Below are 27,710 nucleotides of genomic sequence, written 5' to 3'. Positions count from 1 at the left end.
TCTATGGAACAGAAACAGAATCAGGCACATAGAGAACAGCCTGGTGGCAACGTTGCCAAGGGGGAGGGGGTTGGGTGGAAGGGTACAGCGGGAGGTTGGGGTTAGCAGATGTGAGCTTTTATATATAGGATGGATAAACAAGGTCCTACTATATAGCACAGAGAACTATATTCAGCATTCTATGATAAACCATAATGGAAAAGAATATATAAAAAAACAAAGTGTGTATATGTGTGTGTGTATGTGTGTAACTGAATCACCCTGCTGTACAGCAGTGATTAATACAATATTGTAAATCAACAATACTTTAAAAAACAGTCTTCTCCAGAGAAGATGAAGTTCTGTGCAGTCCAAGAGTTCCTTTTCTCCTTTGTCGTGAGAATACTAAGACTTGAACTTAAGAGATTAATCTTTAGGTTAGTGGCTTGTCACAATCCAGTTTTTGAATGCCACCATAGCTGCACTATCATGTTATCCTTATTCCAGAGCTATTTACACAAACAGCCAAGAATGGCTGTGGACTGCCTGATGTGGTTCCAGAGTCTGATTCTAAATATACCTTGAGAACATTCTCACAAGGGCTCATGTGAGGGCTCATGTGAGTGGGAATCAAACCCTTATCTGCAAGTGATAATGGATTACAACTTTGGACATTTAAGTTGGCCCCTAGAAGGATACACGTCATCCAAAATCAGACACCTGTCCACAAGATACAAACACCATGTTTGGTGTCCGGATGCTGGTCTTCATTCAGGGGCTCCAGGCAAAGCAACCACCAAGGCTTCCATAGAGAGCCTTTGACATTAAACTACACAGTAAAATTAATTTAAACATAAAGGTTCATCTTTCTTTTTAACCTAGCCATTTTTTCCTTTTTTCCAGTGTTTACATTTAAATGCTTTTAGGGCTTGGTGACTAGCTGGAAAGTTCTTTTACAGAACCCCATCTGTTTTCCCAAATCATTTTATTACCATTCCTTAAGCTATCCTCTTCCCTCTCAATTTCCAGAGCTCAACATCTAAGTGAAAATCACATAATACATGGCAGTTAAGTTATGCACAAGAAATTTGTCACTCCACATGTCACTGGAAAAATCCTTACTGGAAAGCCAGTAAGACAGCAAACTTTCCATTGAGAGTAAAGAAAAAAAAAAGTTTAAAGACTTAGAGTGAAAATCAATGGCAAAAGGACACAAAAAGTGACTATAAGCAAGGTAACATAAGCCAAAGGAGCTAAAGCTAGGCCTTTGATGGGATGCTGGCTTAGACAATGCCCTGCTAGGATGAACTTGGGCAAGGACGGTGGAGTCAGCTGAGCCTTTATCTTCTCCAAACTACTATGGCAACTAGTCAACATTTTGTAGCTTTTCTCTACCACCTTACTGTGGATTTAGTCATTGGTTACCTACAATTCCCCAAAGTGTACACCCACTGCATGTCCAGGTATTGTATTTCCTGTGAAAGAACTTGATTCTCAGAATGTGTGGAGAATATGATATCCATCAGTGATTCTAAGCATTTGCCTAGCTAATAAACTAAGCTCTCTGATTTTTAAAAGAAAATGGGGAGGAGGATGAGTTAATGAAGAACAATAGTCCCTATTTGACCTAGAACTGTGCATTTCTGTAGCTGACCCAAATTTTGACCACGTTTCATGAACTTGTTCTACATCCCATAACTAATTCCAAACTCATCACAAGGCAATTTTTGACTGCATTCTTCTCCTGCAGAAAACAAAACTGAGTAGCTAAAACCCACCAATTTTTGGAATTCCACCCAATTACACAAACATTTCTTGGGAGTCTACCTGATGGTTCAATGCCTCCTTCTCTTGAGTCCTAAACTGCCTTGGCCTCATACCTCTAGTTTTCAAACGATTTGGTGTTTACTGTCAAAAAGCCATTTCATTTGCTTGCCCTCATTTAAAAAAAAAAAGTTGTGAAAACAATGAGGATGGGGGTGGGAGACCTTCAAACTTTTTTCATGCTAAAGAACAGCAGAAGTGAATCCCAGGAAGGAGGTGTGGACTTATAAGGATGTGGCATTTCCTCCAGATTTGGTGTGAATTCATTGATTTAATTTACAACAATTGGGATTTGCCTCTGTGCTTTTGAGTGGTTTTAGCTCCAGCTGGCAGGGGGATTATTTTCCCGAGGAATGCTCAGACCCAAACACAAGGACACCTTCAGAAAGAGGAAAAGGATGAAATACAGTCCAGGAACCTAGGTTTTGAACTAGGAAATTCTTTTCCACTAAAAAAGAATGTCATGCTGGCTGGTGCCTAACCAATCCCACCACCCTTTTTGGAGTTTACTAGTACTGGGACATTTCCCCTTGGATGTGTGGGCATTTTGCATCAAGATATCCATCCTAGTTCCCCAATAACCCAAAAACATCATTTCCTGAAAAGAAAAGAGCTAGGGATGCTGATGTTAACTGTGAAATTGACACAGTGTTCCTCGAGCCCTCACTAAACCTTCAAAACCAAATCAAGTTCAAACTCAGATACAATATTAAAGCTCACTAACCCTTCATCTCTCCAAAGTCAGTTCCTACTTATCCAGCCTCATACACTTTCCATTCCTATAGAATGAACTACTAATTGTGTGTACATACACTCTTCATTTTTCCATCCCCATGCTTTAGTTTGCCCTGAAAGCACAGCCTCTCTCATCTCTCCACAGGTCTGAATGTTACATACCTTTGAAAGCAGGCTCAGAAACTGTACTAACTGATCCAGTTCCCAGATAGAAGAAATTTCTTCTCTGCAATTCCAAAGTATATCATCCCTAACTCTCTTATGGGCTTTTCTGATGGCTCAGGCAGTAAAGAATCTGCCTGCAATGCAGGAGACCCTGGTTCCATTCCTGGGTCGGGAAGATCCCCTGGAGAAGGAATGACAACCCACTCCAACATTCTTGCCTGAACAATCCCATGGACAGAGGAGACTGATGGGCTACATTCCGTGGGGTTGCAAACAGTAGGACTCAGCTGAGCGACTAAGCACACACACACACAATTCTCTTATGGCAACTCATTTTCCCATTGTGTATTATTGCTCTTTCATCTTAGTTGAGATAGTGAGCATGCGTAGGCAGGGTCATTCCCACCCAGCACAGTGAAACACACACACAGAGAAGGATTCACAAGCACTCATGGAATGAAGCAGTGTGACCATTTAAAAAGCCCAAGTAACTGAGTGCAGGCAAAACTTGACAGACACACTTACCCAGAAATATATGTTTAGCAAATACCGCTAACAGATCAACAAACAGTATCCAGAACCCAAAGAGCAGAAAGTCAGGTTAAGCTGAATTATCTACATCTTAGAAATAAGGCAAAAGAAGACTGACTCCTTTGGATGTATACTAGACTCCACTCCATTGAGCCAGCTGAAGGAAGGGTTATCTGACTTTCTGGGCTGGGATGTAAAAGAACTTGATTTTCTATTGACTATGGAGGAGGGCTTCGTCTCTGCTAAGTTAAATGTTAACTTAGAGAAAACTGATGGGATGCAAGGTATTTAGCTCAAATATAATGATTTTATTGCCCCTTTGGTCACAAGAAGATCCCCTGGGGGAGGAAATGACAACCCACTCCAGTATTCTTGCCTGGAAAATCCCCATGACCAAAGACCCTGACGGGCGACAGTCCATGGGGTCACAGAGTCGGGACATGACTGAGTGACTTCACTTTCACTTTCACTTTAGGTCACTTACCAGTTCTGCCTTGAATTTAGCTGTCTTATTCTAGCATTCTTTTCCCCGACTACCCCCAACCTCTAAATGTGTACAAATCAGTTTCTGATAAAGCCAGCTTTATCATTTTGCTTGTTCCTTTAACAAAGATTAAATAAATTTCAAGGCATATTCATTTGATTAAAGAATGTTCAAACTACCCCACAATTGCACTCATCTCACACGCTAGTAAAGTAATGCTCAAAATTCTCCAAGCCAGGCTTCAGCAATATGTGAACCGTAAACTTCCAGATGTTCAAGCTGGTTTTAGAAAAGGCAGAGGAACCAGAGATCAAATTGCCAACATCTGTTGGATCATTGAAAATTCAAGAGAGTTCCAGAAAAACATCTATTTCTGCTTTATTGACTATGCCAAAGCCTTTGACTGTGTGGATCACAATAAACTGTGGAAAATTCTGAAAGAGATGGGAATACCAGACCACCTGACCTGCCTCTTGAGAAACCTATATGCAGGTCAGGAAGCAACAGTTAGAACTGGACATGGAACAATTGACTGGTTCCAAATAGGAAAAGGAGTACGTCAAGGCTGTATATTGTCACCCTGCTTATTTAACTTCTATGCAGAGTATATCATGAGAAATGTTGGGCTGGAAAAAGCACAAGCTGGAATCAAGATTGCCGGGAGAAATATCAATAACCTCAGATATGCAGATGACACCATCCTTATGGCAGAAAGTGAAGAAGAACTAAAGAGCCTCTTGATGAAAGTGAAAGAGGAGAGCGTAGAAGTTGGCTTAAAGCTCAAGATTCAGAAAACGAAGATTATGGCATCTGGTCCTATCACTTCATGGGAAATAGATGGGGAAAGAGTAGAAACAGTGTCAGACTTTATTTGGGGGGGCTCCAAAATCACCACAGATGGTGATTGCAGCCATGAAATTAAAAGACGCTTACTCCTTGGCAGGAAAGTTATGACCAACTTAGACAGCATATTAAAAAGCAGAGACATTACTTTGTCAACAAAGGTCCGTCTAGTCAAGGCTTTGTTTTTTTCAGTAGTCATGTATGGATGTGAGAGTTGTACTATAAAGAAAGCTGAGCACAGAAGAATGATGCTTTTGAACTGTGGTGTTGGAGAAGACGCTTGAGAGTCCCCTGGACTGCAAGGAGATCCAACCAGTCCATTCCAAAGGAGATCAGTCTTGGGTGTTCATTGGAAGGACTGATGTTGAAGCTGAAACTCCAGTACTTTGGCCACCTGATGCAAAGAGCTGACTCATTTGAAAAGACCCTGATGCTGGGAAAGATTGAGGGCAGGGGGAGAAGGGGATGACAGAAGATGAGATGGTTGGATGGCATCACCAACTCAATGGACATGGGTTTGGGTAGACTCTGGGAGTTGGTGATGGACAGGGAGGCCTGGTGTGCTGTAGTTCATGGGGTCACAAAGAGTCAGACATGACTGAGTGACTGCACTGAACTGATGTGAGATTTTGATGCTTCATTTTTAAAACATTTCCCTTGAAAATGTGAATAATTATGGATAAAGAAACATAAAAATAGGTACTGCTGGTATCATTATTTATCTACTTATAATTAATTTTCTCTGGTTTTTATCTAGAAATTTCCTGAATACCAAATTTATTCACCCGTACACTTCATTCCATTCCACACGACTGATACAGAAATAACAACAGCAAATGGAATACATTCTTTACTCTTTGTCTAGAATAATTTCTCATGGCATCTATCTGTCTATTTGAAAGTCTGCTACAATCATCAGTAATAGTTTCATTTTAAAAGCCTGTATGTCAACTAAATACCTAATCTTTTGAATTAAAAATAGACTCTGCTTGTAAATTTCTTGAATGACACATCTATCTATCGGTTGAAATTACCGAACATTACAGAATGTAATTTTACATGTTAGGATGAACAGTGTTTTATAAGTTCAAGCCACACTAATGTTGCATTAGGAGCAAGACAATTGTTCTGAAATTGCTAAAGGCCATAATAGAAACAAGACACTAATGCTTTAAGAAGTATCTATCTGAAATGGAATGAAATAATCACTCAATCCATAAAGCATTTGTAAGATTTCATCATAAAAGACAGGTAATTTTTTTTTTTAAACTGAAGAGAAATAATTCTTTCTTCTGGTCCTTCCTAAACATCAAATGCTATCACATCATAAAAAGAAAATATAGCACATGGATCATTTTTTATTCATCCATCTAATTCTATAATACATGTTCACTTCACCCTATAATAATGAGAACATCATGGTTGTTCGCTATTATTTACAATGCTGTTTAATCAACAAGGCTCCACATGCTCCCTGGAAAGATCCCTGCCAGAAGCAGTCAAAGACCTGTATTCTGCAACTTGCCCTTGCTTTTAGGGCTCCCTGCATGCTCTTGACTAAATCCCAACATGCTGCAGTTATGGTGAACTTCATGGAAACATTATTTGTCAACTAAGATGTATTTATTACACCTGTAGTGAGTTGAATTGTATTGTATCCCAACCCCCACCCTAAAAAAAAAAGTATGTCCAAGACCTAATCCCTGGTGCCTATAAATATGACCTTATTTGGAAATGGGGTCTTTGCAGATGGAATCAAGTTAAAGTGAGTTCATACTGAAGTGGGCTTCCCAGGTGGTACAGTGCCAAAGAATCTACCCGCCAGTGCAGGAGACTTAAGATTGACACTGGTTTGATCCCTGGATAGGGAAGATCCCCTGGAGGAGAAAATGGCAACCCACTCCAGTATTCTTGCCTGGGAAATCCTATGGACAGAGGAGCCTAGTGGGCTACAGTCCATGGGGTTGCAAAGAATCTGATGCGCCTGAGCACACACGCATATTCAAGTAAGGTGGAGCCTAATCCAATGACAGGCATCCTTTTAAGAAGGAGAATTGGATACAGACACAGAAACACACAGGGAGAAGGCCACGTAAGGACAGAGGCCAAGATTAGAGTGATGGATCTAGCAGCCTGGACGCCAAGGACTGGGCTGCAAACACTAGGAGGTGGGAAGAGGCATAAAAGAGGCTCCCCAAGAGCCTTCAGAATGAGCAAGGCCTTGTCAACAGCTTGATGTTGGACTTCTGACCTCTAGGAATAGCAAAAAAAATCAGTGTCTGTTTCATGCCACTCAAGTGTGCAGTAATTTGTTACCGCTGACATCGGAAACTAATACAACACCTTTTCAATAGTGATTTTAGGGGGGTGTTCTTTGGAGGAGTGATTCAAATCTACAAGTTTAGGAATGCTAAAGTAAACTGGATTAGGGAGAGCTGTGATAGGAGTGGGAGCAGAGCAAAGCAGTGGATGAGGAGAGATTCTTGAAGGTTCTAGTTCCTTCTAATTTCATCCATCTTAGATATCTGGCTTCTGCAAAAACTAATCTTAAGATTCCCATCAGAAAAACATAAAGGGTGAGGGTATAAAAACCATGATCAAGCAGTTCTCATATGAAAAATAGCACGTAGAGAAACTCACCTCAACATGTTGACATGTTTGAATGAGTTTAGCCAAAAGTGTCTCCAGTTCCGTGTTCCTCTTAATAAGGTTGGTGAGGTTACTCTCCAAGTTTTGCTGTTCAGAAAAAAAAGAGAGGAAAATATTATTCTGTATGCTTTTAATACTTTAGTATACACAAAATTACTTATACTTGGGAAAATGGATACATTTTAAGAGAAATCTCAATGAAATCTATGCCGTTTCAAGTTCTTGTAGATTTATACTAGATCTTGAAAAATCACATGTAAAAGATTGTTTTAAAAATGTTCACCTCTTACTCTTTTTGTGCCTGCTTCATGCACGAACTCGGGCATATTTCACTGACTAATTCAGTTCAGTTCAGTCGCTCAGTCGTGCCCGACTCTTTGCGACCCCATGAATCGCAGCACACCAGGCCTCCCTGTCCATCACCAACTCCCGGAGTTCACTCAGACTCATGTCCATCGAGTCCATGATGCCATCCAGCCATCCCATCCTCGGTCGTCCCCTTCTCCTCCTGCCCCCAATCCCTCCCAGCATCTGAGTCTTTTCCAATGAGTCAACTCTTCGCATGAGGTGGCCAAAGTACTGGAGCTTCAGCTTCAGCATTATTCCTTCCAAAGAAATCCCAGGGCTGATCTCCTTCAGAATGGACTGGTTGGATCTCCTTACAGTCCAAGGGACTCTCAAGAGTCTTCTCCAACACCACAGTTCAAAAGCATCAATTCTTCGGCCCTCAGCCTTCTTCACAGTCCAACTCTCACATCCATACATGACCACAGGTGAAACCATAGCCTTGACTAGACGGACCTTAGTCGGCATAGTAATGTCTCTGCTTTTGAATAAGCTATCTAGGTTGGTCATAACTTTTCTTCCAAGGAGTAAGCATCTTTTAATTTCATGACTGCAGTCACCATCTGTGGTGATTTTGGAGCCCAAAAAAATAAAGTCTAGTCACAGGTTATTTCCTGGTTGTGCACCAGGAAGAGAAGTGGTTATTGGATTTCTAATTCCTTATCTGAATCAGAAATTGCAGTAACAGAAGGAATACACTCCCATATCAAATCAACCACTGTTGGATTTTTAGAATTTACCATCTTATGGGCAGGCTGATGTCAATCCCCTGGATAAAGGTCTGAACTATCCAGCTACTGCTGACATTATGGTCATTTATAGGCATTTAGAAGAAGTGCTCATGATACATGTTTATTCACTCACAGTACGTTTCACTGTACATGCTTCTATTCTATGCCTATCAGCCTATCAATGCCAAATCAAACTTCCCTGAATGTTACATTTTTCATATCACTATCCGCCTTATGGACTTCCCAGGTGGCACTAGTGGTAAAGATCCTGCTTGACAATGCAGGAGACTTAAGAGATGTGGGTTTGATCTCAAGGTCAGGAAGATCCCCTGGAGGAGGGCATGAGAAGCTACTCCAGTATTCGAGCCTGGAGAATTCTATGGACAGAGGAGTCTGGAGGGCTACAGTCCATAGGGTTGCAAAGAGTCAGACACAACTGAAGTGACCTAGCACATATGCTCCTTAAGAATCTAGAATTATGCCCTATTCCTTTAGAACATCCATATGTTTTACAATTTATTTTATTGAAGTATAATTGATTTATAATGTATTAATTTCTGCTGTATAGCAGATTCAGTTATATATATATATATATATATATACACACACACATTCTTTTTCATATTCTTTTCCATTATGGTTTATCACAGGATATTATATATAGTTCCTTGTGCTATGCAGTAGGACCATGTTGTTTATCCATCCTGTATATAATAGTTCGCATTTGCTAATCCCAAACTTCATGGCAAATAGATGGGGAAACAATACAAACAGTAACAGACTTTATTTTCCTGGGGTCCAAAGTATCTGCAGATGGTGACTGCAGTCATGAAATTAAAAGACACTTGCTCCTTGGAAGAAAAGCTATGATAAACCTAGACAGCATGTTAAAAAGCAGAGACTTGACTTTGCCAACAAAGGTCCATCTAATCAAAGCTATGGGTTTTCCAGTAGTCATGTATGGATGTGAGAGTTGGACTATAAAGAAAGCTGAGTGCCAAAGAATTGATGCTTTTGAACTGTGGTGTTGGAGAAGACTCTTGAGAGTCCCTTCGACAGCAAGGAGATCAAACCAGTCAATCTTAAAGGAAATCAGTCCTGAATATTCATTGGAAGGACTGATACTGAAAAGAAGCTCCAATACTTTGGCCACCTGAGGTGAAAAATTGATTCACTGGAAAAGACCCTGATGCTGGGAAATATTGAAGGCAGGAGGAGAAGGGGACAACAGAGGATGAGGTGGTTGGATGGCATCACGAACTTGATGGACATGAGTTTGAGCAAGCTCCAGGAGTTGGTGATGGACAGGGAAGCCTGGCATGCTGCAGTCCATGGGGTCACAAAGACTTGGACATGACTGAGTGACTGAACTGAACTGAATTCCAAACTCCCAATCCACCCCCCAACCCCAACCTTGGCAACCACAAATCTGTAGAACATCAAATTTAAAATTCCCCACAATGACTATTAACTTTATTTTCAACCACAGTAACCCTCTGTTCTGGGTAAGATTCCTTAAGAGTTCTCCATGGCTTCTGATTCTTTATGCCCTTTATTTGTACCATTTTGCCCATCGACATGCATATTAATGAAGCTTCCACCATATGCCAGATCATAAGAGAGAAAACTTAAAAGATCTACTCCCTATGTGCAAAGAAACGAGTACAGCACTGGGACAGAGATGCTGTAAACAAGAGAAGGGGGGGAGTCGGGCTGCCTCAGAAGGTTTCCAAGATGACGCTTTTTTCTCGGAGGCTGGGAGGATGGTGAACATGAGTGGGAGTTTCTTGGGAAGAGAGAATTCAGGTGGAGGTGAGCACACAGAAGTTCCCATGGGTGGGGAACAGCACAATCTCATACAACAAGCTCAGGGAGGCATGAGAGGGCAAAGGATTAGGGCAAGTGTGTTTTTAACATATAACCAATTCCATAGACAGGGTGAAGGTATAGAAAGGCAATCTGATGGTAGATCTAAGTTTTGTAATGCCGTCCGAGTAAAAGGATCTGGAAAGACTGTGAGGGAGATTTTGAAAATCAACAATTTCATAAAGGTGATAACAGTTCATTATACTGGGAAATTTATTTCTGAGGATGTTTACTCTTTCTGCTTTCCTACATTTGAGATTTAGAAAGGTATAGTCAGGAAAAGAATCACTTTTATTGAATGCTTAAAATGTATAATCTCAAAGCAGAAATCTCTCTGGTCATTCTTAAACAAGTTATGCCTATGCATCTGGTGTTTATCCTATTGTCTAACTTTTTTTCTATTTCACTGGCCACATTTTTCATTTCCAGTAGGTTCTTTATAACATCTCCCTTTTCTTGTGGAATTACTTTCTGTTCCTGTTCCTGGATGCAACCGTCTCCTCTACAACTTCCAGAGAAGTGAATATACTTATACTTAAGCTCTTCTGAGAAAAGGCAATTTCCTATTTTCCTGTATTTGCATAACATTTCAAGAGAAATGGGTTTCATCTTAGGTCTTGTCATTTTTGTCTGACAGCTCACCTGACGTGAACTTCGTTCCTTGCACAGGCAGCTGAGGTACCTCCTCAGTCATTAGGGCTTGAGGCTGCTTTCCCAGAGAAGGCATTCCCACAAGACACCCATGTGCCACAGAGGCGCAAGTCCTGGTTTGACTCAGTGCCTCTGCTTCCTTCCATGAGAATCCTATCTGGCTCCAATTCTAGAGAAGGAGGGAGGTGCCATTTGAGCCTGGTGTGTACACGGGGAGTCCTGCACTCCAGGTGCATGGGGCATCTAAGCCTTCTGCCTCGTATGGGACACACTCCACCAGATTTACCCTTAGGTCCCCACTGGCCCCTCACCACCCCCCTCTCATTTCTGCATGTCCTTTCATTTCTGGTCCTTGGAGTTTTCCCACTTATGCTTAAGCTTGGTTATTGTTCTTTAAAATGCATTAAAAATATTTTGTCTGTAATTCTCATGTGTTCAGAGTTCAGGGGGAGGTTTTGGGCATTATTTCATCTGGACGGGAAGACCAACAGGAAATCTTCCATGTCGGCTTTGAGACACTCAAAGCGTCTCAAGTATACATATTTTAAGGGAGAAGAAGAACTGTTTCTCCCCTGAAGGATGGGGATACCACAAAAAGTCAGAGAATGCACCAGACAGAGTGATTTATGTGCAACTTAATGATCTCATATTTGTATCAAAGAAAAACTTGCTTTCAAAGCTCTTTGCCGCCACCACCACAAAAGCCAACTGTTTTTCTACTGTTTGAATTAAAACAAACTGCAACTACTTTATGGTCTGAGACTAGAGAATCATTTCGAGGCCTTCCATTATTCAGTGTCTTTCACGTGGATATGACGACTTTATGGTACATCTGTCAACTTAGTTTTGTACGTTCATCTTAGGGAATCCTTCTGCTTTTCTTTTTGGCTGACCCTTCAGAGCAGGAAATTTCTCAGGAAATGCATCATGAAGCTGTTTAAAGTTCAATTGTCATAGGTAAGACTTTGAAAGCTAGTCAGCAAGAGCTCCAAGTAAATGAAATCTAACACATTTAGACTTTACAAACATCTGCTTGCTTTCCCCTCCCTTTATTAAGGATCCATCATGTATAAAATCTGTTTTTAATCAACTAATACGCAGACTAAAGCCTGTGGTTTAAACCCATTGACCTAGCTAGATCCTTTGGGGTTATTCAAATTTGAATAGTACAAGTGTTACTGAAGCCCGCAAAGAATTACTAAGTCACTTAGAAATATAATAAAGGGAAATGAAGCTGAGAGAGAGACTTGATTCCAAGAGGTACCACAGGGACTGACAACACTTTTCAAGAGAGTTCAGGGAATGGGAAGGGAACTGAATCCAGTCCTCAGTGAACCATGTATCCATAACTTCCATTACAGGGACTGATACGGAGTTTTCTCGAATTTAACTGTATCACTAACATCCTGTGCGGCAGTCAGCAGGGCCTATAACCTCTTGATTTTGACTGTGCTTTGTGCAAAAGAGAGATAATGCTTTTTGGCATCAGAGTCTTACGACTGAAGTGGATATAAGTATCTACTTCCCTATGGCTATCTAAGGAATTCTACAGAATAACCCTCTCAAAAGTTTTAGTTTCCTGTTCTCACCTCAAAAACGTCAATATATTTCCATTTCCTTAGGGAGCTGAACCATATAGAAGTCCAAGTCAGGCATGAATGACCACACAAGTAGAGCAAGGAACCTGGGGCTATGACCCCAGCTCAATTCTCCTGGACACATGATGCTAGGGCTTAGTTTTCTCATCCATTATGTGTAGAAACAATAAATATACCCATTTGTTCTACTGGGGCTTCCCAGGTGGCTCAGAGGTAAGAATCCACCTGCCAATGCAGGAGACACAGATTTGATCCTTGGGTCAGAAAGATCCCCTGCAGGAGGAAATGACAACCTACTCCAGTAGTCTTGCCTGGGAAATCCCACAGACAGAGGAGCCTGGTGTACTGCAGTCCATGCGGGTCACAAAGAGTCAGACATGACTTAGTGACCGAACAACAACAACAACATGCTATTGTTAAGTTCAGAGGAGATGTTGAGCACACACACCAGGAACCATAATAAAAAGGTTTGTTGAAATCATGAATTACAGGATGAAACATTGTTTGGGTCAGCACCAGATATTACAGGAGCCTAACCTCTTGTCTCAAGCACTCACCCTTCTCAAGCCTGCTGATGGCTTTTTGCTCAAAGTACCTGTTCCTTTTGGCTCCAGGGCTTTTTCTGGCCCCAGGCAGGCAGGGCAGGCTGGGGTGCTGAGGAGAAGGCAGGTTGATGCCCCAAGGAGCAGTCCTCAACCAGCAAGTACTGGTAGCTGGTAAACAGCCCAACTTCCTCACCTCCAGGTGGGACCACTCTGAGCTGGGTTTCAGAAAATCTCAGAGTGCCCCGCTGGGAGGAGTCCAGTGTCCACAGCAACTGCCTGCTCATGACCATGCCCTCTTTATGTTCTGCCATCCCTCTCCCTTCCAGATGCTTCCTGGATCACCCCAGTTTGAATTCTGGGATGCTGCTACATCACATCATGGCTCCATTACTGGACAGCATAGCATCAAAGTCTAGAGCAACGGTCAGCCAAGTTTTCCTGGACCAGGGAGTAAATAGTTTAGGCTTTGTTGGCCATATGGTCTCTGTTGCAGCTACTCAGTTCTGCTGCTGTTTTAGTAAGAAAGTAGCCACATGTAAACAGGTGGGATTGTGTGCCAATAAAATTTTAGAAGCATTCTGAATGGATGCTTTACAACTCCATTAGATCACATGATATCTGGGAAAGCAAATACTACATTACTGAATAAACACAGTTTTACATGAGTAGACAGTTTAGGAACTATCACTGATACATCATTTCACATTTTGTCTAAAACCAAAGTCAGGTTGTACCTAGCCTTAACTCATCACCTCTTTTCCAGGTGTTTTTTCATAGTCCTCCTCTTCCTCTATGAAGGGAAAGGAAGAGTCTTTGCTGAGAAAGATGAGGCTTTTGTAAGTGTGCGACTCTTTGTTGTAATTCAACACACACCCTCCCACCGTGTCATCACCCCACCAAAGAGGAATATAAATCATCAAGATGGTCCATCTCAAAGTAGACATGCAACAAGTCAGATTTCGTTTTCTTCATGTGGAACAAATGACTGGGTGCAAGTCAAGTTTGTGGAAGACACCATGCCAAACATGTGCTGCTCCGAGAAGGATGCTCCCCTGCATACTTTGTATGGAAAGGACTGACTTTTCCAGCAATTTCTGTTTTAATGTATACATTTCTAATGTATTTGCATGGAGCCAGACTCAACCTCCTTCATGTTACATAGTTTTCAGTAAGGTTTATTTGAATTGATCGCTGAACAATTCGTGGCAGCATAGCTGATTTTGCAACCCATCTCAATACGAGCCTTTAGGCATGGATATGGACACCAACTGAGAATAGTAAATCCAACTTAACAGATGAGCTTTGTGCTTCTACATATACTGAGACCCAATCATATAACAAAGTAAGCAGACAAAAATACCCCTCATTTTAGTCTTTGGAGACCTGTACCTAAGAGTCAGATTGCAAGGAATGAAGGACTTGTCATTGAGCAGTAATATGAAAATGTATGCCTGAAACAGGAGATTTCAGTAACTCCTTTTGGGTTTGTTCAGGCCTTAAAGAATGTTTGCTCTTATTCCGAAGTCAATGCTTCAGAATGCCTTTAAAGTAGTGTTAAGTCTGGATACCTTTCAAGGCAAACACAGATCTGGCTTGTTCCATTCTATAATTTTCAGAGCGACACTCAGGAACTCTGTTCATAGCCTTGACACCCAACACCAGCCCTCCAGCACCATCAGGATATGAACACGTCGAGTGCCACCATCCGTATATTTTCTTCTAACAAACTTTAATCACAACCCTTAATATAAAAACACACCCGTATTAACACATGCCACCTGCACAAAAACGTAAATTCTTAACATGTAACTAAACTCTTAAGATGTTTTAATTACGTTGCAGGAATTTGAGGCCATCTTCAGGTTGAGCTCATGACAGACCGCAAATCTGGGTGATTCATGCTGGTTTGAGTTTTTAATGCCTTTTTTCACTGGTTATGATAGTTAACATTTCCAAATGCCCTGGCAAGACAGGTCGCCCAGGGAACTTCAAAAACATAATAAAACCCAATCTGCATACAAATTTAAGTCTAGTGTTCCATGGATGACAATTTAAGCCATTTTGATATGTGATACTGTATTTACCTTGTCAGGTTTTATTTGATATTTCTATATTAACACCACAGAATCTGCACCATATATTTATAAATTCCACAGTCAGTTCAGTGTTTATTATTGTAATCTAGTAGTCAATAATACACAGAAAATAATTTTTAAATACCGTTTACAGCCTAGAAGAGCTTTCAAATGTTAATGGATATAAATAAATCTCAGTATAATTATACTCATTTAGCTGTAATGTTAGCAGATTCAATGGCAACTACTTATTTGCAGGTATTAGAGATGTGAGTGGTCTTTCCTGTTCACTCCTCATCCCCAGGCCCTATTTCTGTCTGTAGTAAGAAAGACGAGCAATGGACCAGTAACACATTTGTCAATTTTGAGAATCAATATTCTCAAAGAATATTCTCAAATATTCTTCATTCTCAAAGAATATTCTCAAAGAAGCTGAATGACTAGGAAACTTTGAAAGTCTCTAACTTAAAAATAATGATATCCTACAAACCAGTGGTTACCAGGGGGGAGAGGGGAAAGGAGAGGGGCAACATAGGGGTGAGGGGTGAAAGGGTTACTAAGGGGATCTATGAAATCATGTGTGTGAAAGTTTTGAACACTGTAAAACACTATAGAATCTCAATAATCTTTCATTCAATGAGAAAGGGAAACCTCAATTATTAAAAGAAAAAGTGATTGCCTAAGAGAAATGTTTTAGAGAACCTAACTAGGACTTCTGTCAATGGAGAATACAGGAAGAATCTTGTAAGATGACAGCGTAGGGGTCAGAGCCATGAAGGTCCAACATGGCGGTCATCCTGCTGCCTTCTCTGCTCATTGCTTCCAGTCAGGTTCTCAAATCCTCCTCTACTCAGCACTCTGGGCTACCACAGCAGATCCGTGTGGTTAACTCCAGAGAGGTGACCAATCTGTTACTCAAGAATTAGATGGTGAAAAGATTATAAGAATACTTGAACACAGACTAATTTTTGCTTGAGTGAAAGCTTTCAAGTTGGAGACATATTTAATCTCCTAAACCAGGGGTTGGGAAGCTACAACCCAAGGGCAAATCCTGCCTGCTGTTTGTTTTTGTATGGCTTGCTAAGTAAGAATGGTTTTTACATGATTTTTTTTTTAACCAGAAAAAGGATAAAATTTTGTGACACATGAGATATATACGACATTCAAATTTCTATATCCATAAAATTTTCTAGGAACACAGATAATCCCATTCATTGATGGTTTGTCTCTGCTTTTATGCTACAATGACAAAAGGTGAGTACTGGTCCTTTACAGACAATTGCTGTCTCCTTGAAAAAAAAGTTAAAAAATTAATCCACAGCTTTTTAAAATTAATTAATAGAGTATTTTCTCTATTGCCTCAAATCATTTAAAAATTTAAATGTAACTCAATCTGCTTAACATGAGAGTGTAAGAGTATAGCTAAACCTTCAATCATTCAGGTATTCAAAATTCTAAAGGAGATCTTTTTGTTGGCTACCAAAATAAATTTTAATTTGCAAAAGGAAAAAAAAATAGCTTTAAATTACCAGTGAAATATAATGTCTGGATAAATTCCTCTGCAACTTTTGTTCAGAGAAGCAGAAGATTCAGACCCAGAAAAAGTAAGAAAGGATCTTAAGTTCGATCAAGGCTGCTATAGGAAGAACATGGTAAAGAGTGAGCAAAGAAGGCACTGGTCATATATTGGGAGAAAACTCTAATTTGAAAAGATCCATGCACCTCAATGTTCGTTGCAAGACTATTTGCAAGAGTCAACACATGAAAGCAACCTAAATGTCCATCCATAGAGCCACAGGATAAAGAAGATGTGGTGTACTCACACACACACACACACACTCTCTCTCTCTCTCTCTCTCTCTCACACACACACACACACACACACACACACACACACAGAATACTACTCAGCCACAAAAAAGAATGAAATGCCATTTACAGCAACATGGATGGATCTAGAGATTATCATACTAAGTAAGTCAGACAGAGAAAGACAAATATCATATGATATCACTTATAGGTAGAATCTAAAATATGATACAAATTAAGTAAGTTACAAAACAGAAACAGGCTCACAGACATGGTAAACAAACTTATGGTTACCAAAGGGGAAAGTGGGGGGGGGGGTGAGGGATAAACTAGGAGTTTGGGATTGACAGATGCAAACTACTGTTTATAAAATAGATAAACAATGAAGACCTACTGTATAACACAGGGAACTATAATCAGTATCATGTAATAACCCATGAGTCTGAGCAAGCTCCAGGAGTGGGTGATGGACAGGGAAGTCTGGCATGCTGCAGTCCATGGGGTCACAAAGAGTCGGACACAACTGAGTGACTGAACTTAACTCAATAATCCATAATGGAAAAGAATATGAAAAAGAATATTTATATAGCAACAATGAAACTAACACGGCATTATAAACTGACTATACTTCAATTTTTTAAAAAAGGCACAGCACAAAGATTAGTTAGTTCTTTCCATTCTGTAGTTCTTTCCACTGGGCTTCCCTGGTAGCTCAGCTGGTAAAGAATCCACCTGCAATGCAGCAGACCCTAGTTTGATTTCTGGGTCAGGAATATCTGCTGGAGAAGGGATAGGCTACCCACTCCAGTATTCTTGGGCTTCCCTTGTGGCTCAGCTGGTAGAGAATCTGCCTGCATAGCGGGAGACCTGGGTTCAAAACCTGGGTTGGAAAGATCGCCTGGAGAAGGAAATGGCTAACCACTCCAGCTTTCTGGTCTAGAGAATTTAATAGACTATATAGTCCATGGGATCACAAAGAGTTGGAAGGGACTGAGTGTCTTTCACTGTCCATTCTGCAAAGAAGTGTAAAGCACTGGGTTTTTGCACACAAGAGTAAAGTACTGGGTTGTGAGTACACCTACAAAGTGGAAGTACTCATTGACTGTTGTTTCCATCAGTTTTCTTTTTCTCAGTATCTTTTCTCTTAATCATAAAATACACCTCAAAGGAGAGCTTAGAGCACTGGATAATTAATGTCTATAAAACTGATATGATGGATGTCAAACATTATATATGTCACTTCAAGCTTTACTTCCTTCATCACTCAGAGACTGAATAATTTTGATCTTATCCCCTTTCTTCCATCTTAAGTAGATGATGACATTGCCAGATACTCATTAACAAACATGTTCTGGCCTTTCTACTTAAATAGGGTTTTAACTGATACCATCAAACATTTTTTTACCAGACCTGAATGTCCCATGGTGGATGCTTAGCCTTCTTCAATGAACGGAAGTACTTTTTTTTTTTACATTTTTCTTTTTTAACATACTGTGGGAAGACCAAATCTTTTTCAAAGCCAGTGCCTTACACTCCAAAGATATTTCATGTTGCCTGAACCAAATATATCGAATGTATTTCAAGTTAAAAGAGTTGAGTCTTTGATCTAATAATTTTGCACAAGTAACTATGATTTGCATTGTTTCTATAGCAACTTTTATCTCCTCAAATTTTTAGGTTTTAGAGGAATATGCCTTTTCTGGATCACCTGCTAAAAACAAATTAACATTCAATACATGATTCAGGTTTGCTCTTGATTTTGTGGCATTCCCAGGAAGGGTTCATGTTGTTTACAAAATTCATATCCCATCTACATAGTGCAAAAAGTATTCAAAGTAAGGGAGGTTACACTCTTTGATTTAAAAAAAATAAGACTAAAATTCCATTCAACCCAAAGTGGGTCTGGTCTGTTAAGAATTTATAGAACCAATGTTATGTAAGGGAATTCCCCATGTGGGACAGCCTAGAGAAGCAAGACAGAGAAGGCAATGGCACCCCACTCCAGTACTCTTGCCTGGAAAATCCCATGGATGGAGGAGCCTGGTAGGCTGCAGCCCATGGGATAAGAGTCGGACACGACTTTCACTTTTCACTGTCATGCATTGGAGAAGGAAATGGCAACCCACTCCAGTGTTCTTGCCTGGAGAATCCCAGGGACGGGGGAGCCTGGTGGGCTGCCGTCTATGGGGTTGCAGAGTTGGACACGACTGAAGCAACTGAGCAGCAGCAGCAGCAGAGAAGCAAGAAAGACTATGAAAGCATGCGATCATTTCTTAGCCCCAAGTAACCTTCAAAGACAGAACCCTCCTTGGATTTCAGACCTAAAGACTCTCAAATTCCTTAAATTCATTGCATCATTCATCCCTGACTTCACCTTTTACTCAGCCAGCCATTTCCTCTGCTTTTAGTAGCATAAGGCTGTCTTTGTCCAATCAAAGTGATTTGATTGAAGCCAAATTAAAGCAACATGAAAGTTATGGAAGGAAGCGAGATGACAACAATCTACTGGGTGAGTGGTTCCCACCATGGTCTGCATTATGCAAATCAACTAGGGGACTGTACAAACACAAGGCTTGGTCTCCACCCACTTTCCAAACAAAGAGTATGAATTACTTCGACTGGAGTGAGGTTCAGGGATTGCAATCTTTCAAACTCCTCAGGAGATCCTAGTGTGCAACCAAGTGTGAAAACTGTTGTTCAAAATCAGGTTGCCAAATTGCTGGATTGACACAATGTACAAAAATTAATCATGTAGTCAATTTAGTAGTTTGACACTTCAAGATTTGTTCAGAATGAAAGGGATATTTTTGTAATGCAACATATATATATAAGTATGGGAATAAAACTAGATATAACTATACCCAAACTGTAAATTTAGGTGAATGTCTTGTAGGAAATCCCAGGAACTATTGAAATAGTGCTCTGCAGGGGGCACTGATTATCACTGGTCATAAAGTGAGAAGGCTGTTTTGACTTGAAAATACAGCAGAATACTTTCTTGAATCATTCGAGTATTCCCGATGTCAAAGAATAATCCCTGATGGTCATCTCAGTTTATCATTTGCAACAGTGTTAGTATAAAAATTTGCTTTGTTGATTTCAACAGTTGTTCTTTCCACAGAAATATAAGAAAAGTAGCTTAGATGTTTATGATTCAACAAGATTTTTAATATGGTGCATTAAAGATTTAGGAAAAAGATGTAAGGACTCTGATGACAAAAGAATAGATTCATTTGCTTATCTAGATTTTTTTTTTAAGATCAACTCATGTAACACAATTGTCTTGAAGACCAGAAATTTCTCTGTGGTTTGAAAGGTAAAATGCAATATTTGCAATGATGGAAACCACAGTTGTTGTTTAGTTGCTCAGTTGTGTCTCACTCTTTTGTGACTTTGTAGACTGTAGCCCGCCAGGCTCCTCTGTCCATGGGATTTCCTAGGCAAGAATACTGAGTGGGGTTTCCATTTCCTTCTCCAGGGGAGCTTCCCAACCCAGGGATCGAACTCAAGTCTCCTGTGTTGAAAGGTGGATTTTTACCACTGAGTCACCAGGGAATCCTGGAAACCACAATGATAACTTTTAATTCCTTCATCTTTGCTTTGCTTTAGTTGACAGCTTTTCTTTAATTGATGGCCACTGGTCTGCTAGTAAAAAAAACAAAAACAAAAACAAAAACAAAAACCTGGAGAGTGAATTATTTAATTTGCAGTGCTTTACAACAAATTATTAAGCCATTTTCCCAGAGTTGGTTTATATATACATGACTAAAGACAATTCAAGGGTCACTGTATTTTGACAATGGACTAACTTTAATTTCCCTGGCATATACTTTAATTTATATATGTGTGTGTATGTATATGTGTATTGTTCTTGCTACAAGGGGGCTTCCCTGGTGGCTCTGACAGTAAAATTTCTGCTTTTAATGCAGGAGACCTGGGTTCCATCTCTGGATCAGGAAGTTCTCCTGGAGAAGGAAATGGCAACCCACTCCAGTATCCTTGCCTGGAGAGTCCCATGGACAGAGGAGCCTGGTGGGCTACAGTCCATGGGGTCACAAAGAATCAGACATGACTGAGCACTTTCACTTTTTTTCCTTGCTAAAAGAGAAGGCAATAAATGTCACATAAAAATATTTCTGAAGTCAGTTGCTTTTAACCCAGGGAGGAAAAAAGGTCCAATATTCAGAGAACTGGAGGAGACTTGCCAGTTATAACCATCATGAATGACAAAATCTCATCTTATAGATGAGACTTCAAGATGACTCTAGTTTGTAGAGTCTAGAAAGGAGACAAGGAATTCATGGATCAACAGCCTCCCCAGGGAGCTGATTGGAAAGACAAATTCTTGGATGTGCTGAGCCCAGCAACCTGTGATTTAATAAACCCTTCAGGGGATTTGGTGAATGCTCAAATATGAGAACCACTTATACAAATGTTGTAACATCCTTGCGGGGGGGGTGGTGGGGGGGGGGAGCCCGTATTGCTTAAAATTTTTAAAGCCAAGAAAAGCTAAGAGTAAGTTATCCTCATGCTGCACTTTCCATCTTCCCTTTCTCATGGCTACCTTTGGATCCTGTTGCTCAGTCTCTGTCATCAGGCCCTGTCCTTGGGCTTTCCCTGGCTCCTCCAGTCTCCACAGGGCAACAGGAAGCATAATGGAAGAGGGTGCTAGCCGAGGCAGAGGGACAAAGGAGGGCTGGAGAATTTGGGAAGTAGGGGAAGAGAACCCAATGTCATGAAGAGGGAAGGTCTGGGAATGGATGGGCATCTCACCCATCCATGCTTTTTACCCCTTTACCCTTGGCCATTCTGAACTGCTTTCTCTAATAAAAACATACCCAGAACTCATATGTTCAGAATGTGCCAGAAAAAAAGTATTGGTGAAGTTGCCCTAGTGTATTCTCAATTACTTATAAATGTTGTTAACTTTTTTAAGTGGTGTTGAAAGGGGGAAGAGGGCAGTCAGCCAGCAGAGTACCCAAACTCATCTGTTTATGATGAAAATATTGAATAAAATTCCCCCCACCCCCACTGGCTGGAGTAAGTGAATCTCTTGAAGATGTGGCTTGACACAAAATATATAAAGCTGAAAGCCAACATGTTAAACTTTGCTCTCAAGATTTTTCTCTTTTATATTTTATTTCATGTTAATCTTGCTCACAGGATTTTTTTACTGTGACTTCTACATTTGATTTTCAAGTGTCTGTGGCTTGGTCATAGGACACTAGAGATTGCTAAATAATTACGTGGTGGTAGTAAATCATATGGAACTCATGCTCAGTCATGTCCAACACTTTGCAACCCATAGACTATAGCCCACTAGGTTCCTCTGTCCATGGGACTTCCTAGGCAAGAACACTAGAGTGGGTTGCCATTTACTTCTCCAGGGGATCTTCCCCAACCAGGGATAGAACCCATGTCTCCTGCATGGTAGGCAGATTCTTTACCACTGCACCACCAGGGAAGCCCCAAATCATACAGCGGCCTTCCTCTAACCACTGTCTTTCTGTAACGTGTTTCTTTTACTTGAATGAAGTGTCACTTAATATGGCTAATGAATACTTTTCTGAATCAAAGGCATTTACTATATAAAGGTAAACTTTCACACTGTGTATTTTTCATAGCAAGCAAGTTTTTCACCAGAACATGTTCTATCTCCAAACAATTATGACAAAACAGTGACTTCTAATATTCAAAATATTCTGTTATTATTAGAATGTTTAGAATATTAATATTTTTCATAATATTATAATATTTTGAATATTAGAATTCACTGTCCTAATATTATTAAAATATTAATATTCTGATAATAATATTAGAATATTCTAATATTCAAAACAGTGTCCTGCAAATATTCAAATTTCAAATCTCAGATCTCAAATCTGACAGACTTTTAGCTTTGATTATCCCTTGTTATTTTAAACTCAACATTCTTAACTGAATCATGTACCCCTTTGAAATTTCTTCCCATTTTTTAGTATTCACAGAGTATATGAATGAGATTACCATTCCCCAGGTGAACACCAGGACATCATCTGATATTCTGATCTCACATTCATGCCTTCTCTTAATCACTCTCTAAGGCTATTTGGTTGCTCAATAAAAGACCCCTTAGCTTCAGCTTTCCTTTTTCTTCCCAAGGCTATCACTCTAACTATCTTCTTCCATGAGTTGCTGGTTTTCATTCCTCTAATTTTTGCCAGCCAGTCTGGTCCACACATGGCCACCAAAGTCATCATCCTAGTAAACCTGTATTACTACACCATTAAATTCTCAGAAGTCCAAAGAAAACTGTCCATTCTTAAAGAATTAAGCTCAGACTCCTGAGTTGGGATGCAAAGCCCTCAAAACTATAGTAGGTTCAATAATTCTGAAAGATAAATGTACCCCAATGTTCACTGCAGCACTATTCAAATAGCCAGGACATGGAGGCAACCTAAATGTCCATCAACAGAGGAATGGATAAAGAAGATGTGGTATGAATGTGTGTGTGTGTGTGTGTGTGTGTGTGTGTGTGTGTATGAATGAGGGGGAGAGGAATAGTACTCAGCCATAAAAAAGACTGAAATAATGTTATTTGCAGCAACATGGATAGACCTTGAGATGATCCTACTAAGTGAAGTCAGTCAGACAAAGATAAATATCATATGATTATCACTTACATGTGGAATCTAAAAGAAAAACAAAGATACAAATGAATTTATATATAAAACAGAAACAGACTCAGGGACTTCAAAAACACATTTATGATTACTAAAGGGGAAATGTGGTGGGGAGGGCTAAATGGGGGAGCTTGCAATGAACAGATAACCAAATCCCTGTATACCACAGGGAACCTCACTCAATATTCTGTAATAACTTATATGGGAAAAGAATCTGAAGAAGAATGAATATATTTCCCTGTATGACTGAATCACTGTGTTGTACACCTGAAACTAGCACAACATCGTGAATCAACTATATGCTAACAAATTGCTTCAAAAAATAAAAAAATTTAAGTATGTATATTGATAATCTTTTAGTAGGTATTGCCAAATGACTATATGAAGTCTGATACCAATTTATATAGTGTTTATTTTTCTGCCAACTTGTTAACTTTGAGAACTGCTCATTTTTGTCTTAGCCATATATGTTGGTAAAAGAAAATATGAACCCATTAGACTGACATATACACATTACTATATAAAAAGATGACTAGTAAAAATCTACTGTATAGCACAAGGAACTCTATTCAGTGCTCTGTCATGACCTATATGGGAAAATAATCTAAAAATGAGTGGATATATATGTATCTGTATAGAAGAACTGTCAAAAAAGATCTTCACGATGGTGTGATCACTCACCTAGAACCAGACATCCTGGAATGTGAAGTCAAGTGGGCCTTAGAAAGCATCACTATGAACAAAGCTAGTGGAGGTGATGAAATTCCAGTTGAGCTATTTCAAATCCTGAAAGACGATGCTGTGAAAGTGATGTACTCAACATGCCAGCAAATTTGGAAAACTCAGCAGTGGCCACAGGACTGGACAAGGTCAGTTTTCATTCCAATCCCAAAGAAAGGCAATGCCAAACAATGCTCAAACTACCACACAATTGCACTCATCTCTCATGCTAGTAAAGCAATGCTCAAAATTCTCTAAGCCAGGCTTCAGCAATACGTGAACCGTGAACTCCGTGATGTTCAAGCTGGTCTTAGAAAAGGCAGAGGAACCAGAGATCAAATTGCCAACATCCACTGGATCATGGAGAAAGCAAGAGAGTTCCAGAAAAACATCTATTTCTGCTTTATTGGCTATGCCAAAGCCTTTGACTGTGTGGATCACAATAAACGGTGGAAGATTCTAAAAGAGATGGGAATACCAGACTACCTGACCTGCCTCTTGAGAAATCTGTATGCAGGTCAGGAAGCAACAGTTAGAATTGGACATGGTACAACAGGAGTACGGTCAAGGCTGCATATTATCATCCTGCTTATTTAACTTCTATGCAGAGTACATCATGAGAAACGCTAGGCTGGAAGAAACACAAGGTGGAATCAAGATTGCTGGGAGAAATATCAATAACCTCAGATATGCAAATGATACCACCCTTATGGCAGAAAGTGAAGAGGAACTAAAAAGCCTCTTGATGAAAGTGAAAGAGGAGAGTAAAAAAGTTAGCCTAAAGCTCAACATTCAGAAAACAAGGATAATGGCATCCGCTCCCATCACTTCATGGGAAATAGATGGAGAAACAGTGTCAGACTTTATTTTTTGGGGCTCCAAAATCACCACAGATGGTGACTGCAGCCATTAAATTAAAAGACGCTTACTCCTTGGAAGAAGTTATGATCAACCTAGATAGCATATTCAAAAGCAGAGACATTACTTTGCCGACTAAGGTCCGTCTAGTCAAGGCTATGGTTTTTCCTATGGTCATGTATGGATGTGAGAGTTGGACTGTGAAGAAGGCTGAGCACTGAAGAATTGATGCTTTTGAACTGTGGTGTTGGAGAAGACTCTTGAGAGTCCCTTGGACTGCAAGATCCAACCAGTCCATTCTGAAGGAGATCAGCCCTGGGATTTCTTTGGAAGGAATGATGCTAAATCTGAAACTCCAGTACTTTGGCCACCTGATGTGAAGAGTTGACTCACTGGAAAAGACTGATGCTGGGAGGGATTGAGGGCAGGAGGAGAAGGGGACGACCCAGGATGAGATGGCTGGATGGCATCACTGACTCGATGGATGTGAATCTGAGTGAACTCCGGGAGCTGGTGATGGACAGGGAGGCCTGGCGTGCTGTGAATCATGGGGTCACAGAGTCGGACACGACCGAGCGACTGAACTGAACTGTATAACTGAATCACTTTGCTGCACACCTGAAACTAACTCAATGCTGTAAATCAACTAGACTCCAAAATAAAATACAAAATTAAATATATACATATATTAGGCTTAGAATTTCCCCAATAGAAGTCAGCTATAACTATCACCACCCCACACAATGAACATTCAACATCAGTTACAACGGATTCCTTACTTATCAAGAAATGCCATATCAGTTGATTCTTCTGAGCCCTTGTCTGCATCTTTGAACCAATCCAGAATTTTTTCATTCTCTGCATGGCATCTCAGAATCTAGTAGAGGGCTGCTGCTGCTGCTGCTACGTCACTTCAGTCATGTTCAACTCTGTGCGACCCCACAGACAGCAGTCCACCAGGCTCCGCCGTCCCTGGGATTCTCCAAGCAAGAACACTAGAGGCACTAATAAACGCTCACTCAATACAGGAGGATATGAATAATATTCATGCAACTAAAGATTTTCTATCTATAACTGAAATCACATCAAGCCAAATCTTAATTCTATTTCAAAACTGGATAGGATTAAATCATACCTTTCCAAAGATATCAATACATATTTGCGACATCAAGCCAGAGTTCACTAAATCATAAAACACTTTGATTAAATTAGTTTCAGAAATTGCACTCCAGCCAAGGAGCTATGTACTATGCAATGCATTGGGCAATAAATCTTAAAGTCTACGTGCTGACAGGTATAGGATGATTTATTGAATTGTAAGACAAGGACTTGTGAAGCATTACTAAGAAAATATACACTCGTCCAATACAACAGGATTTTACTTAACAAGAGCAATTTAGGAGGAAACTGTACTATTAAAATAATAGCAAACGGTTCCCATACACCTCCAATTCTATGTATTAAAAATAATCCAGGAATGAAATCATTAGATTGAGCTGCTGGCTGGAGATCAGACAGATGACTCAATAAGGCTCCATCTCCGTCAGATAAAGCTCATCTCTGTCTGGTAATAATCAGAGAATTTACACTACCTGTGACCGCCAAGATTTCTTCGACCACATGTTAGCCCTGTGATTTTTTCTCTTTTAGTCAATTTTCTTTTGTAATATTATTCTACTTTACAAAAGATAACTAAAGAAACTTAGCCACATGGTTAACTTTCTCTTCCTGATTAAACCTGGATTATAGCAGCTTCCTGAACTTTAACATTTAATCAGTTTTCTTGAAAATTAACTGTTTACAACTAAACTTTCCCTGACAACAAAATAATCAGACATTTTAAATGTTTAAAAAAATGAAGGGCGGGGGAGGGATAAATTAGGAGTTTGGGGTGAATAGATATACACTGTTATATATAAAACAGATAAACAACAAGGTCCTTCTGTGCAGCACAGGGAACTATATACTCAATATTTTGTAATGATCTATAAGGGAACAGAATCTGAAATAACAAAAGATATATATGTTGGAGAACTTAATCACTTTGCTGTACACCTGAAACTGTGATCACACCTCTGTTCACCACCATTGTATAATATTGCAGATTAACTATACTTCAATAAAAATAATTTTAAAAAATAAAAGTAAGGTGGTACACAAGGTCTTGATAGCCCTGGACAGCCTGTTTCAAAAATCAGGCATTTTCTTATATTTGGACATTGTTAGTACCCTAGAGCACCTGTGACCCCAAGGCCTCAGCCAAGCCAACCCTGAGCCCAAGGAGTATGTTTAGTCTGTTTGACTGAAATTTAAATAAATAAATGTAAACTCTCTCTCTTAAAAAAGTAAGCTGGTACAAAACTTAAAAAAATTTTTTTTAATTATCTAAGGGGAACTTAGATAAGAGTTCCTTATATAAGAACTTAGATGAGAATCACTTGGACTAGAAGGAGATCAAATCAGCCAATCCTAAAGAAAATCAGTCCTGAATATTCATTGGAAGGACTGTTACTGAAGCTGAAGCTCCAGTACTTTGGCCACCTGATGCAAAGAACTGACTAATTGGAAAAGACTCTGATGTTGGGAAAGATTGAGGGCAGGAGAAGGGGATGACAGAGGATGAGATGGTTGGATGGCATC

At 39.9% G+C, this 27,710-nt stretch overlaps 1 protein-coding gene across 4 annotated transcripts in view; it reads right to left on the bottom strand.

Moving 5' to 3' along the window:
* MID1 (midline 1) overlaps positions 1-27,710 on the bottom strand; it is a 415,869-nt gene that overhangs the window by 91,803 nt on the left and 296,356 nt on the right. For all 4 annotated transcript variants that reach the window (XM_005701122.3, XM_018043818.1, XM_018043817.1 and 1 more), the window contains exon 3: positions 7,202-7,297. In XM_005701122.3, coding sequence (XP_005701179.1) covers positions 7,202-7,297 — 96 coding nt within the window. The remainder of the gene's footprint in view (positions 1-7,201; positions 7,298-27,710) is intronic.

The sequence above is a fragment of the Capra hircus genome (assembly GCF_001704415.2).
Source record: "Capra hircus breed San Clemente chromosome X unlocalized genomic scaffold, ASM170441v1, whole genome shotgun sequence".
Classification (NCBI taxonomy): domain Eukaryota; kingdom Metazoa; phylum Chordata; class Mammalia; order Artiodactyla; family Bovidae; genus Capra; species Capra hircus.
The sequence above is the reverse complement of the archived record's forward strand: the minus strand, read 5'-3'. Positions and strand labels throughout refer to the sequence as shown.